General features: G+C 37.5%; 2 protein-coding genes across 2 annotated transcripts in view; one reads left to right on the top strand and one right to left on the bottom strand.

Annotated features, from left to right (window-relative positions):
* Nucleotides 1–15,625, bottom strand: part of IQCH (IQ motif containing H) — a 280,207-nt gene that overhangs the window by 160,261 nt on the left and 104,321 nt on the right. Inside the window, exons 4-5 of the mRNA XM_064381963.1 lie at nucleotides 8,024–8,144; nucleotides 995–1,123 (exon numbers count right to left, since the gene is read on the bottom strand). Coding sequence (XP_064238033.1) covers nucleotides 995–1,123; nucleotides 8,024–8,144 — 250 coding nt within the window. The remainder of the gene's footprint in view (nucleotides 1–994; nucleotides 1,124–8,023; nucleotides 8,145–15,625) is intronic.
* LOC105716609 (myosin light polypeptide 6-like) lies at nucleotides 9,424–10,026 on the top strand. The gene has a single exon (XM_012451371.2). It carries the CDS (start codon nucleotides 9,465–9,467, stop codon nucleotides 9,918–9,920), a length of 456 nt encoding a protein of 151 aa, XP_012306794.1. The 5' UTR covers nucleotides 9,424–9,464; the 3' UTR covers nucleotides 9,921–10,026.

Here is a 15,625-nt window from a genome sequence, read left to right as displayed (position 1 = left end):
TTCCCTTTCTCTCCCTAGCTCATGGTTTGGCCTTCTTGCTCATTCCCTCTTAGTCCTCAGGGCCTTGGTCCCTGTACTGTCATATATCTAAAATGGTCTTCCCTAGATCTTTACATGACTGGCTCTCCTTCATCATTTAAATCTCAGCTGAAGCCTCATATCTCTTCTTAGAGATATTCCCTGACACTTCCCTCACAAGCAAAGTAGCCCCCTTATTATCATTCTCTAACCCATACTGTTTTATTTCTAGCATTTATCACTAAATTCTTATTTATGTATCTGCTTATCTGTCTCCCACTAGAATATAAGCACCAGGAGAACAGATATGTTGTCTGACATTTTCTGCTGGATCTCCAGCACCTAGATGCTACTTTGGATAAAACAAGTATTCCACAAATATTTATTTATTTTTAAACAATTTTTAAATTTTTAAAATATTTATTAATTTATTTATGTAACAAATAATTAAAGATGAATTAATTTAGCCAAAACCTATCATTTTGTGACTGGGAAAACTGCAGCCCAGAGAAAGTAAATAGCTTGTCCAAGATTCTGCAACGAGTTACTAGATTCCTAGATCGGTGCTTTTCTCTAACACCCTATTTCATTATTTTCTTTAAAATCTTCTTCCATTGTCTCAACCCTCAGCAGTTATTACTCTGAGCTCCTACTTCACTAGACCTTAACATCCATTTGGTTTTTATTCCACGTTACTTTATATTGTTATTTATCTTTATTATATCTATCTTGTTTTCCCAACCAAACTGTAAGCCCCTTGAAAACATGAACCTCTGACACAGGGAGCACAGGCCCTCAATATGTAATTTACAAAGATGGCTAAAATTAATTTCTTTACTAAAGTGAAACTCAGGATGATTACAACTTTCATCTTGTCCCATTATTGAGGACAAACGTTGGCTACTAAAAGGCTAGATTTTGGGCAGAAGTAATTTCTGTGTCCCCCTAACTGAATGTAGAGGCAAGAGTGTCCTACCTGCAGTTGGAATCTTACGTGCTTCATTCAAATAATGCAGAGGAGCTGCTCTGGGTATAATGGGTGGATTCTGAAAGGTAATCCTTGCTGTTGGTGGAATCAGCCCTCGTTCTATCAGACTTAAAATCCCTAAAAAGGAACATTAATAGAATGTGGGTTTAATTCCAAGGAATTTCACAAAGTCCGAGCTCTGTAAATTTCACAAGTGTAACTTACTCCATTCATCATGGTATTTGTGAGGGTACATCTAGTGCCTTAATCCTTTGCATGAAAAAACAGCTACAGTACACATTCATTTAAATGTAATATTCTAACCCAAGGAAAAATGTCATTTCTAATGGCAGTAATATGAAATAAAATTGCACTAAAGTAGTTTCATTTTAAGGTGGAAATATAATTTCAAGGCAAACTAAAAATTCTTTATACTTAACGATATTTTCAATCATTGGTAATATCACTCTTTTTAAAATTCAGAGAAATCAGGAACACATTCTTAATAACTAAGGAAATCCTTTGTTCTGAAAGAAGGAAATCTGTGTACCTGAAACCATGCCCCTGTTTTATAATCAGTCATGCTTTATAAAATAAAGAGTTAGTTTTAGACATTTCTCATATCACCAGAAGATAGGAATGCTCAGATAAGTTATTTTAATAAAACCGGCCAAAATAGTTAGTATTAATGTAACTAATTTACAATTCCTAGTATTCATACTGTGTTAGCATGGCTGATGCCAAAGTTTTTAAAGGATAAGAGACATCATTAAATACACAAACAAATGAATAAATCAATGAATGATTCACCAAAGCCTGCTGTCAGAGGAAAAACTTTCATTAAGGTGGATCTACTATCTTGAAATCGGACACCTAGAAACTTGGGGACTACCTGGAATAAATTTGTGGTAGGGCTTCAGTTTCCTGTTGCTCTTTTATGTAATACAAATTAAGCAAAGAACTCTAGGTCTCAATAAAATCCTAGAATACAAACTGTGTCTCCATGTTGGCCTAAGTTGAAGAATTTGGCATACAACTTCATACCTTCTAAGAGGGACCAATATTATTACCATTTACCTTATGACCTCTATACTATAGTACTATGAAGAATGTTGTCTAGTGTTAGAGGAATTCAGTAGAATGATCACTGAAGGGTTGGAGAGCTGAAAAACAGTTAACTTGTAAAACAATGACCAAAGAGAAATCTTCACTTTATATACTGCAGAATCATTTGGGGGAAGAATTTCTTATTAAAAGTGGAGACTCCTGGGCCCCAACTCAGACATATCCAAACTTCTGAGGACAGGGCCTGGGAATCTGCATTATTGAAGCCTCCAGGAGCTATTCATGTACACTGAGATTTGAGAACCACTAGAACTGGGGCCCAGTAACATACATGTTAAATAAGCACTCCAGGTTAATCTCTTTTGTACTCCTAACACTTAAGAACTACTGATTTAGAGTATAACACTTTAGGACCTTTTTGAAATTAGTACTTCAGGTTTTAATTTTTATAACGCTAGATTGAACTACTTTAAAAGTCTTGTTAGACTAATTATTTGTCCTTACAAATATTTTCCACCTATAAATTCCACCTTGGAAATTCCATTTCCAAGAACTCTGCCTGTTTTGCAGATGTGAAAAACAGGGTATCTTCTCATTCAGTATATTTTCATTTGAAGAGTCAGTTTCATTCTCTAAGAAATCTGAAGACTGTAAGTACGATTTCAACCCTTGCTTTAGTGCTGGTTGAAGCAATTATCTTAATTTCAGACAAACGTGTGTGCATCTATTGGAAAGAAAACATTAATACTTTGGAATAAGCAGAAGAGATTACTGAGCATCTTTTCATTGAAATGCTGGAACCTCTGAAGATGATCTGACCTACTGTCCTATAGGACTCTGTATGTATCTTTGTTTTGTTTTGCTTTTTAAGAGACAGGGTCTCATTCTGTTGACCAGGTTGGAGTGCAGTGACACCATCATAGCTCACCACACTCTTGAATGTCTGGGCTAAAGTGATCCTCCTGCCTTCTCCTTCCAAGTAGCTGAAACTATTGAAATAACATCTGGCTTTTTTTTTTTTTTTTTTTTTGTAGAGACTAGGTCTCACTATGTTGTCCAGCCTAGTCTTGAACTCCTGGCTTCAAGCAATCTTCCTGCCTTGGCCTCCTAAGGTGCTGGGATTATAGGCATGAGTCACTGTGCCAGGCTGCATCTTTGTTTTTAATTGTCCATTTTATAATTCTCTAAAGATTAAGGCTCATTTGTATAAATCTGATAAGAATGCCAATAAATCTTGTTTATACACATGCGAATTTAAATTCTTTCACATGGAAGGATAACTATTCTCCCTGAAAAACCACTTTTGCATCCATTTGCAAATTTGTTTAAATATTCTCGATTTATAAATGTGCCTATTTGGATTGTCCTTTTATTGTAACATCTTACTAGTTCCCTCACTTAATTAATAAGCTAATAAAATCTCTGACATGTGTTTTATATTTATATAAGAGTCATAACTTTACTTTTGAAAAAAATCATCCTTTAACAGTTTTGGAGTTCCCACTGAGATGAGAGAAAGGGTCACCCAGGAATGGGTGAGCAAAATCAAGCCTAGGCATGATTTTTCTTGGCTCCCACAGGTTAAAGTTTTTTGTTTTTCTAATTCTAATTTTACTCTCTATTAATTTGTTTTTCTTTTTAGTTCATTTATGGATGGCAAGTTATTCCCTGTTGGCAGCTGCCATGATTGGGAATTTGGTGATCTTTAGAAATGATCTAATGTCTTATAGAGAATACAGTTTCTTAGTTTTTATCCATCTGTCTATTTTGAGCTCAAATTAGGAATTTCTTGCTCACAAGGAAGGAGAACAACTCTTTGGTATCTAGACTGGTAAGCTTTTTGTGTTTCTGCATTTATTTTCTCTCTCTTTTTTTTCTTTTTCTTTTTCTTTTCTTTCTTTCTTTTTTTTTTTTTTTTTTTTGAGAGAGGGTCTTATTCTATAGCCCAGGCTGGAGTGTGGTGGCATGATCTCAGTTCACTGCAACCTCTGCCTCCAGGGCTTAAGCCATCCTCTCGCCTCAGCCTTCTGAGTAACTAGGACTACAGGTGCACCACCATGCCCAGATAGTTTTTGTATTTTTTGTTGAGGTTGGAGTTTTGCCATGTTGCCCAGGCTGGTCTTGAACTCCCAGATTACAGCAATCCATCTATCTCAGCAGCCTCCCAAAGTGCTGGGATTAGAGGAATGAGCCACTGCGCCTGGCCACTGTGTTTATTCTCTATTTTCCTGTGGCTGAAATTGTAGAATTGAGGGTATACAAGCTATTTGTATGTCTTTGTATCTGTAATTTAGAAAGTTCCTAATCTCATATTGTGAGTGTAGAATGTTTTCCTGTCTCCAGATGTCATTAATAAATTAGATCATAAAGGCTCTTAAAGGAGTTCTGTTCTGATTGGCTTGTAGAGATAAATAAGTGCTTATATAAACTGAATATTCATAAAATTCCCAGAAAATAAAGAAATCAAACTTGTAATACCTTGAATGTGCTCCCTGTACCTCCCAAATTCAGAAACTCTCATTGAGTCTCTACTTTTCATGTCACTATAGTAATTTACATAGTTTCAATGCTATTCTCCTTGTACTAAAATATAAATAGAAAAATAACTTATGCAACCAAGGCCTTGCCTAGAATTTTACATTGAGAATAATGCTTATTGAATCAGGTATGACAAGTCACTTTTTTTTTTTTTTTTTTTTTTTGAGACAGAGTCTCTCTCTGTTGCCCAAGCTGGAGTGCAGTGTCATGATCTTGGCTCACTGCACCTCTGCCTCCCAGGCACCAGAATCAAGCAATTCTTGTGTCTCAGCCTCCCAAGTAGCTGGGATTACAGGAGCCTGCCCATATCTGGCTAATTTTAGTAGAGATGAGGTTTTGTCATGTTTTGCCATGTTGGCCAAGCTGGTTTCAAACTCCTGACCTCAGGTGATCTGCCCGCCTTGGCCTCCCAAAGTGCTGGGATTACAGGCATGAGCCAGGATTACATGCCTGGCCAATGAGTCACTTTTAAAGAATTAAGGTTGATGTGTTATAGAGCCAATGCTTACAAAGTCCTCTCAGAAAAACTAGCCTGGTATGTGACTTACATGATTTGCAGCCTTATAGGCGGTAAGAAGGTCACATGCTGTAGCCCCAAGAACTTTAGGATATTTGGAGACTTCTAGAAGAGAGGAATTTACCCAAATTTATAGGTCCTGCAGTTGAAATCTGATGAACAGAATTTCTCGGGCTTGATTTCCTAGCCTTGGGATAGCAAATAATAGGGGATTTTATTTAGACTGAGATTCCCTAGAAAAACTTCCAACAAAGCAAATTTAAGGTGGCTTATATGGTAAATGAACATTCTTGCTCCACTTATGAAAATTATCGGGCCATGCCGGGCGTGGTGGCTCATGTCTGTAATCCCAGCACTTTGGGAGGCCAAGGCGTGTGGATCACAAGGTCAAGAGATCGAGACCATCCTGGTCAACATGGTGAAACCCTGTCTCTACTAAAAATACAAAAAATTAGCTGGGCATGGTGGCGTGTGCCTGTAATCCCAGCTACTGAGAAGGCTGAGGCAGGAGAATTGCTTGAACCCAGGAGGCGGAGGTTGCGGTGAGCCGAGATCACGCCATTGCACTCCAGCCTGGGTAACAAGAGCAAAACTCCGTCTCAAAAAAAAAAAAAAAAAAAGAAAATTATTGGGCCAATCCTACTGAGATCAACCTTATTTTGTGAATTTTTGGTTTTTGAGATCATTTTGATCAAAGGAGGAGAAGATTGTAAGAATTTTTTTTTTAAAGTTTTAGAATAAGCAAATGGGATCACTGGATACCCTTTTAATAGAGTCCTGAAGTCTCCAGTGAATATCTGAGCCTAGCCTTTGATGAGGCTATTTGCAGCTCTGTAGAGATTGAGGTTACTTTGTAAATATCTGATCATAATGCAAATAATTCTTATCTATAGACTTGAAAATAAATTCTGTCTGGTGAAGGGGAATTCTCCTCATGGGAAATCCAATTTTGCATTTATTTGCAAATTTACTTCAATATTGCTGATCTATAAATGTGTCCATTCTCTGGATTCTCTTTTGAGCCGGTTGTGATTGATGAATTAAATAAAAATCTCTGACCTGTGTTCATTTTATATTTGTATGAGAGTCAAGATTTTAGCTGTTTTTGAAAGTTATCCTTTAACAACATTGTTTCATTAAATCTTCATACCACTCTTAATTCCCTGTTGAATAGATTAGGAATTGGAAGTTCATTCATTCCATTTATTTGTTTAACCAATAAAGTGCCTATTATGTGTCAAGAACTATTTTGGGGGCTGGGGATGCAGTGGTGAACCAGAAAGACCTCATGGAGCCTCTAGCGGTGAAGAAGATATTAAATAGATTTACAAATAAATGCATTATGATAAATTGTGATAATCTCTGAAGGAAAAGGACAGGTGCTTGAGGAAGTGACCTTTACTGGCAAAGGAAAAGGCACTTGTGAAGGCCTAATTTGCAAATGTGCTTGGCCTGATAAAGATCAGAGAGAAGGCCCTGGGTGGCTAAGCATAGAAAGAGCTGAGTGAGATGAGAAATGGAGATGTAGGTGAGGGCCAGATTAAGCATGCCTGGTTTACAGAGTTCAGTTTTTTCTAAGATCAGAAAGCAATTTGCCTCAGGTCACACAGAGTCAAGTTGAAATCTGGTCTATGTAAAGTAACACTTGTATTCTTAACCATATGGAGGGGTGGTGGAAAGCTTTCTTTTTTGGATTTAGCCAGGTATTCAAGAAAAAGTAGGAAAGTTTAAAGTGCATTTTTCAAAATGCTTCTCTCTTCTGCATGTTATTAGTCTTTCATCTCATTCTGGACCTGTGTAGATCTGGGGTAAGGCTTAAACAACCTTAAAGGGCAACAAGAACATCTAAAAAAAATAGACACTGTATTTTATTTCTGTGGCTTGTGGTTTCCTGACATTCATAGTATCTTGCACAATACCAGACGTATGGCAAGTACTCAATAAATATATACTGATTAATTGTTCTATTAATCCCTAATATTATGGTAGGCTATGTGTTCTCATGAATATAATTTAGAAATGAAAATGTTATTTCTTTTCTAGATGAAGTTGTCAAAATTCTAGATTTACCTTTATCTTGTGGCAATTTTTTTTATTGTTTCTATTGCTAAAGCATAGCAGATAGATAGATAGACAGATAGACAAATTCATTCATTCATTCATTCATTCACTATTTCATTCATCCTAATTTGGTTCAGGAAAAATACAAGATTATATTAAAGCAAGAAATGAGAACACTCTGCTGGTGTTACTCAATATTCCCAGGAAGTAAATATTCCATAAGCTAACTAGAAAGCATATGTCACAAAGATCGCTGAACAATGGTATAAAACTAGGAAAGATGTGAGAAGCTTAACAAATCCAGAGACTTATAATGATCTCAGGTTCTCTACCACCACCAGACAGAGGATACAGTAGCTAGAAGCTGGAGGACTTTGAATTTCTAGGTGCCAGAAGAACCTCTGGGAATCAGCTTTGGGTCCTAAATATTCCAGACAACAGATAGAAGGTAAGATAAGGAGTAATTAAAGACCATCTCACTAAGTTATATTTGAGATAGGAAAGGGGATCCACCTAGGCATTCTTTAACACTTTGGTCAATTAAATTAAATAGCAGGGAAAAGTAGAGATGGTTACATTTAGGACATTCAGTAGTTGGTCACTCGTTTGCTTATTCTTTCATTTTCTTATTCACTCAACCAACACTTAGTATCTACAAAATGCTGGATATGGTTCTAGGTACTAGATATACTGAGATAAAGATGAGATCCTTTGTTTAAAAACAAAATCCACTGGTTTCACAAGACTAGAGTTTAGACTAAAACATGTACAATTTAAATGCTAATTACATTAATTCTGGCTTCATATTTCCTTAAAATATAAGGATAGTCACATAAAATGGCTATTCAATCACTAACCTCTGTTGGCATCTGCTTGTAAGATTGGTATAGGAGTGAAATAGGGATCTGTGCGACGAGAAGATGGCAGAACCGTGAGGTTGGATATGGTAGACCCTTTGATTAACTTCTGAACCTTTCCCTAGATAAAAAAAAATTTGTTTCAGCAAACACTTTTGCCTTGACAGTGAACACAGTTTTCTTCCTGTAAACAATAAAGTTAGGAATAGTTTCATTAAGTTTTAATAAAGTAGCAATATCAGCTCCAATTTTATTGCTCATGAATACTCCGTGTATTGTCTACTACTGTCAGGAGTTTGTGTAATTTAAAATAGTTAATTAAATCCAATTAACATGTTGTGATTTCCACTATATTAAGTCAATATAGTAGTTAATAGAAGAACTATTAAGATTTTGTTCAATTTTAATGACTAAACATAAAAATGCAAAATCTTGACAGAAGAGGTTTTGAATACAGCAAAGTTTTGTACCAAAAAAATTTCCTAGGAAATAAATGTTAAAGCGTTAAGGCTAAAAAGAAAAAAAACTGGAAGAATTCAAAGATAAACATATCAATCAATATTAACAGGTTAAAGATGAACTCTGAGTAGATTCTTTTGCAGATCTCAGAGACGATTACAAAGACACAATATCTAGATCAGTTATAGAAGATACTTTTCCTAAAGTCATAAACTGCTTTTATTACAGTTATGAAATATGAATTGTTTCTATTAAATGGTTTCTAGATTTTAAAGATTACATATATTGCATATAAATCACATTTGATTGTACAGTCCAAGTACACTATTTTTACCTTTATTATACGAGTTTATAAATTACCTGGGCTCTCTCAGCAGGGAAGATGCAACTGTTTGGCATTTACAGACTGAATTTTCAGGTCATTTTCCAAACATTAATTAATTTGCATAACTTCCAAGGGAACTAGGTAACAGTTTTCTATTTAACTAATAAAGCACTCAAGACATAAAGATTAGATTTGTTTCAGGCCATACAGTATACTAGATATGCAAAGATTATTCAATTCTGAAATTAATCTGATTTCACATTAGTAAAATTTGCCATTGGACTTGGTTGCACAATACCTTATTGCCATCAAGGTCATAGTGACTTTAAGGAAAAAGAAAGGGAAAGCTTCATCAAGACTAGGGGGAGAAATCACTTTACAAAATAAGTATCTATTAGTTGAGAAATGTCTGTGTGGGCAAAGAGTTAGGGCCCCCACTGCCAGGATGTGGTAACCCCATGAAGATCAAATACTTTGATGATGTTCAGTAAATAAATAAATAAAGTATTTTGAAGAGGAAAGAGTAGACTGTTAGTGCAATCTGTTTCTTCCCAGGTGAATCAGAAGGAGAAAGGGAGGTGCTACCAGCCTCACCTTAAGAAGTGCGGGCCTTGGCCATTACTGCAGGAAAAGGTCCCGCAGAGCTGAGCAGTCAAGATGTGTGACTTCACCAAAGACCAGACTGCAGAGTTCAAGGAGGCCTTCCAGCTGTTTGACCGAACAGGCGATGGCAAGATCCTGTACAGGCAGTGTGGGGACGTGATGAGGGCCCTGGGCCAGAACCCCACCAACGCTGAGGTGCTCAAGGTCCTGGGGAACCCCAAGAGTGATGAGATGAATGTGAAGGTGCTGGACTTTGAGCACTTTCTGCCCATGCTGCAGACAGTGGCCAAGAACAAGGACCAGGGCACCTATGAGGATTATGTCGAAGGACTTCAGGTTTTTGACAAAGAAGGAAATGGCACCGTCATGGGTGCTGAAATCCAGCATGTTCTTGTCACACTGGGTGAGAAGATGACAGAGGAAGAAGTAGAGATGCTGGTGGCAGGGCACGAGGACAGCAATGGTTGTATCAACTACGAAGAGCTCGTCCGCATGGTGCTGAATGGCTGAGGACCTTCCCAGTCTCCCCAGAGTCCGTGCCTTTCCCTGTGTGAATTTTGTATCTAGCCTGAAGGCTCCCTAGGCTATCTTGTCTCTCTTGGATGATGTTTGCCATCAGCATTCACCAAATAAAACTTGCTCTCTGGGGAAAAAAAAAAAAAAAAAGAAGTGCGGGACTCATAAGAAGATTTATTGTGAGACTCTGGTCTTGCTGATCCACCTTGGTTTCTGGCCCTCATCCTCAGCTCTCCTCTCCTCACCTCATCTCCAGACATGAGCAGCTTCCAGGGTCTCCTCCTAATCAGGGAGGCTGAGATATCCAATGCACTATGCTCTAGAAGATATGTACATAGCTGAGGATATTCAATAACAAAAGTGGCAGGGTCTCCACTTGTCTGATTGATATAAGGATATAAGGGTCAGTGAGACAAACGTAAATTGGAAGAAGAGAGAAAGATTCAACTTAAATAAAACTGTCAAGCACTGTGATTATGTAAAATATAGGTTTGGCAGTTTCAGGACACAGAGCATAATTTATCTGGATTTTCTGAAAGCCTTTGACAAAGAACACCTGACAACCTGCTCTTGAAAGCTAAAGTAGCAGGATCCAATATAAAACACAACATAAAGGATGACACAAAGGAGAGGATGGTAGGCAGGTGATGTTCAGACTCTGTCAGGCAATCAGCACATTCATTTAATTCTTTCAACTGCATCAATCTCAACAATGCAAAAACAAGACCCAAGAACTATGCTGAAAAGGCAGTGACATGACGTGTGTGTGTGTGTGCGCGCGTGCACGTGCATGTGTTTGTGTGTATATGTGCTAGGGGATGGAAGGTAGTGTTTTCATTTACAGAAATAAATCCCTCAGATAGTGTCTTTGATAGGAAACATCTGCCCACTCTGCTGTCCTATTCCATGGTAAGGATAACCACTTCTGCAAATGCTTGGTTGGAGGGTGAAAGAACAAAACGACCTTCAGCATTTACTGAGCACTTACTATATAACACTAACTTTAACATAATAAGCATTAAATTTCATGAGCAATGGAAAAGCTAAGGGCTGTAGGAGTATAGAAAAGGGAGTAATTAACTCTGCCTGCTGGTATTGCAGAAGGCTTTGCAGTGACTCTCGGCCCTGGCTATATATTAGAATCACTCAGGGAGCTTTTTAAAAATACTGCTGCCTGGGCCCCAACCTGGGCAATTAACTCGGAATAGCTGGACTGGGGCCTGGGCCTCAGTATTTCTAGAAAGCTCCCAAGGTGATTCTGATGCACAGCCAAAGATATACTGCAATAAGTGATATTTAAATTGCACCTTAAAGAAAGCACTAAATTATATCAGGTGGAGAAGAGGATGCAGTTACAGGTAGAAAAAGTGGTAGCAATGGAGCAAAATAGCATATTTTATGCATGAAGATTCCACTGTTGAGGAGGAGCTCTATGTGACTATAGTATAGGGCATGGATATGAGAAGGAGCATAGGACAGGGGAATGAAACTGGAAAGGTAGATTGAGACTGATGCAAATTAAAGAAATCAGCTTTGCCAGGTGCGGTGGCTCATGCCTGTAATCCCAGCACTTTAGGAGGCTGAGGCGGGTAGATCATGAGGTCAGGGGTTCAAGACCAGCCTGGCCAACACGGTGAAACCCCATCTCTACTAAAAATGCAAAAATTAGCTGGGTATGGTGGTAGGCACCTGTAATCCCAGCTACTCGGGAGGCTGAGGCAGAGAATCGTTGAACTTGAGAGGTGGAGTTTGCAGTGAGCCAAGATCGTGCCACAGCACTCCAGCCCGAGTGACAGAGTGAGACTCTGTCTCAAAAGGAAAAAAAAAAAAAAGAAACCAACTTTATGAAAGTGCTGATTGCCTGAAAGAATTCAAATATCATCTGCTGTGGCTTTTTTTTTGTCGTGCTTTTTATTATATTTTATTCTGTAACCATACTTTGTAGTTTAATATAAATCATATTATAAATAGAACAATGTCCCCTTCTATCTAGTTCTTCATTATTATTTCCTAAGCTGGAATTCAGAACATTATCACTTGATGCTAAATCTTCTAAAATAGCTTAAAATTTTTTTAAGACAGGGTCTCACTCTGTCACCCAGGCTGGAGTTCAGTGGCACGATCACAGCTCATTGCAGCCTTGACCTCCTGAGCTCAGGTGATTTTCCCACCTCAGCATCCCAGGTAGCTGGGACTACAGGTGTGCACCAACACACCTGGTTAATTTTTTGTAAAGACAGGGTTTTTCTCTATTGCCCAGGCTGGTCTTGAACTCCTGAGCTCAAGTCATCCTCCTGCCTTGGCCTCCCAAAGTGTTGGGATTACAGGTGTGAACCACCATACCTGGCCAAAAATTGTTTTGAAAATGTAAAAAATATAGAAAAACGTAAATAAGAAAACAGCTATTATATTCCCATCAACCAGAATTAACCATTGTTAATATTCTGGCATATATGCTCCCAGTGTTTTCAAATAGAAAAACCATTCTATTTTATTATTTTGGTAAAAATGATGTATGCCCATTATAAAGATTCCAAGCAGTGTAGAAATACAAAAGACAAAAGCTTAAGAAATCATGCCAAATATCATCAGGTGATCCATTATCCCTGACATCTTTAGAATGATACATGCTTGTATAAAAAATAGGACTTATTAATTTTACACAAATTTAATAGAAGGAAAAACAGCTGAACAGAACCTAACATATTATTAAACCTCAAATAAATATTTCTTTACCACAAGATTTCTCTGAATTAAATGATTCCTCTGCAAGGGCTGGCAAATTTTTCCTTAAAGGGCCAAATAATAAATATTTTAGTCATGAGGGCTCTGTTCAGATCTGTTGTCTTATTATCTGTTACTCAGATAGAAAGAAAGCAGCACGCAGACAATGTCTAAATAAATGGGTGAAGCTGTATGCTGTGGTCTGAATGTTAGCCTCCCCCCTAATTCATATGTTGAAACAATCACAAATGTGATACTTTTAAGAGATGAGGACTTTGGAGGGTGGTTAAATCATGAGGATGGAACCATCATGAATGGAATTAATGCTCTTACAAAAAGAGACCCCAGAGAGCTGTCATGTCCCCTCCATCATGTGAGGACACAGAGAGAAGGTGCCATCTATGAACCAGGAAATAGGTCCTCACCAGACACCAAATCTGCCACCAGCTTGATTTTGGACTTCTCAGTTTCCAAAACCATGAGAAATAAATTTCTGCTGTTTATAAACCACTCAGTTTATCATATTTTGTTACAGCAGCCCAAATGGACAAAAATTTTATTTACAAAAACAGGTGGTCAGCCCTCAAGCAGTAGTTTGTGTTACCCCTGCTCTAGAGTTAAATAAAGTTGATTATGAAAATCGTTTAGATCTATTTACCACATGACTTTATTTTGGATACGACATCTTAGCTTCAAATGGTGAGAACATTAGAACTCTCTTGATGCCCTGATCTCCTCTCCCTCACTTCCCCAATCTTTATTGTATCATTATTTTTATACAATCCAGATTTATAATGTTCACATTCTGTTTTGATACCATAATTTTATGATTGTTTAGTGTTAGCTCTACATGTAAATGGATCCAGTGCTTACAAACAGTTCATCTGTCATGGCTTCTCTGCTTGAGCTCTTTATTTTGATTGATCTCTTAATTGGCTGGCTTTGGTTATCAAGCAGTTCTTCCCAACAAGTGTTCATATGTACTTTACTAAAATTAAAGCAAGTCATGTTTGAATTACATCTGGGGTCATCCTTTCTTTTCTTAAAATTTTGCAGACATTGCACCATTTTCTTCCACAACGAGAATCACTGTGAAATCTGACAGCCATCTGCTTTTCCATCCCTGGTAGGTGAATTACTTTCTTTTTATCTGGATGTCTGAAGCATTCTTTGTCTTTGAAATCCAAATGTTTAACTAAAAAATATTTTTATGTTAAATATTCTAAATCAAATTTTCCTGGGATTTGATGCTTTCTTTTTACCTGTAGACTCAGTTCTTTCTTGACCTTGAGAAAAATTTTCTTATATTATTACATTATTCAATACCCTTTCTTTTTCATTTTCAGGCTTCTCTGTCTTAGGGACACCAAATATCCTTAAATGTTGGCTCATCCTTATCTTTCATATTGTGTTACTTGGTTCCTCTTAGAATAGGACATCCTGAGTTTTAGCTGAGCACATGGCTGTCCAGTTACAGAACACATTACCCAGCATCCCCTGTGCCTAAATGTGGACCAGTGACCAAATTCCGGCCAATAAGATGTAAGCAGAAGTGATCAGTGTAACTTCTGGGTCATGTCCTCAGAGTGCTTGCCAGTACTATCATTATCCTTCCTATGGGCTGAAATGTGGGTGTGGAAAGGAGCCAGCTTCTACCATTGGGATAAGAGTGCCTTGTAACTACTGTAATGAGGAGCTGATGGAGATCAAGATGAAAGAAATCACATCTTGAATGACAGTGTGGAGCAGAGCTGTCCTGCCAGCCTTGGACTTCTCAATTGTGGACTGTTTTGAGAGTGAGAAATAAACTAATTAATTTAAGTCATCATATTTTTGGATTTCTTTATTAGTCAGTACCAAACTAATAGGGGTATCTATTAGCTTCTAATTTACCTCCTTTGTCTTTTTCTTCTGCATTTACAATACTTACAGTTTTTTCTCTATGCCAGTATTTCAAATATTCAGCAGTGTTTTTTATATTCATTGTACTTATAGTTTATTTATGAGTTCCATAAAGTATTCTGGTATTCAATTTGTTTCCTTATATCTGCGATCACCCTTTTTTAAATTCTGCTATATTATCATCTCATGTTTGAGCTCTAGTTGTAATTAATTTATGTTCTTATTAAGTTGTAGTATAATGTGAAGAAACTGTGAGAAAATTCCTTCTGTTCCTTCATTTATGTTTTTTCTAGGTTAGGCTTTGTCTTCTGCAGCCCACCATTCTCCCTTCCATCTCCCTTCCCTTGCTTTCATTAGTTGTGGGTGAAATACTGACACAGAGAAAATGCAAAGACCATTGGAAATCCATATTGTGACCACATCATTTCTTTTTCCCTTGTGCATACTTGGGTAGCTCTGCCCAGACATTTCAGTTGCTGTGATATAGAATCTCCTCTCCCATTATCTGGCACCAGTGTGATCTCTCCCAGCAACATCTCAGAACTGGGCATTCTGTTTTTTTTCTACCTTTCTGTTACTGAGGGCTTGGAGTGGGGAAGCCTCTGTTGAGGTATGCAGTCCTTGTTAGAGTTTTTAGGCTCTCCTGCCTCTCTTGAGATCTTGATAAACACCCCTATCAGGACTTGTTGACTTAGTTGAAGATAAGGCCATCCCTCCCTACCTTCAACCCCCAAGCACTTTGGAATATGTTCATAGAGTCCTGAAGACTTTGCTTCTCTTAGAAAATATCGGATACATTATTTACCTTCCAATTTCATATTTCTTAAAAGCCTTAGCCAAACGACAGAAAAAAATAAGGATGTCTGCTTGATTGTCTTCCTTCCAGATTTTGTACTACTTTTGAGAATCTCAGTATTTTTATAATTTATTGGTAGTACTTGGAAGGTTGGGAAAGGTTAGGATTGGAGCTATGCTGTACCTCTCTACTTTGCTCCAGAATCTTCTGCTTGGTGAATTTGTGCTTGAACTGGATGATCATATTTGGCAATCCTGCCCCAACCCCCTCTGCATAT

Source organism: Aotus nancymaae, unplaced genomic scaffold, assembly GCF_030222135.1.
Source record: "Aotus nancymaae isolate 86718 unplaced genomic scaffold, 86718_ANA_hifiasm-v0.15.2.pri h1tg000003l, whole genome shotgun sequence".
Lineage (NCBI taxonomy): Eukaryota > Metazoa > Chordata > Mammalia > Primates > Aotidae > Aotus > Aotus nancymaae.
The sequence above is the reverse complement of the archived record's forward strand: the minus strand, read 5'-3'. Positions and strand labels throughout refer to the sequence as shown.

Coding starts and splice junctions, on each gene's coding strand:
- LOC105716609 (XM_012451371.2), top strand. CDS start 9,465: ATGTGTGACTTCACCAAAGACCAGACTGCAGAGTTCAAGGAGGCCTTC.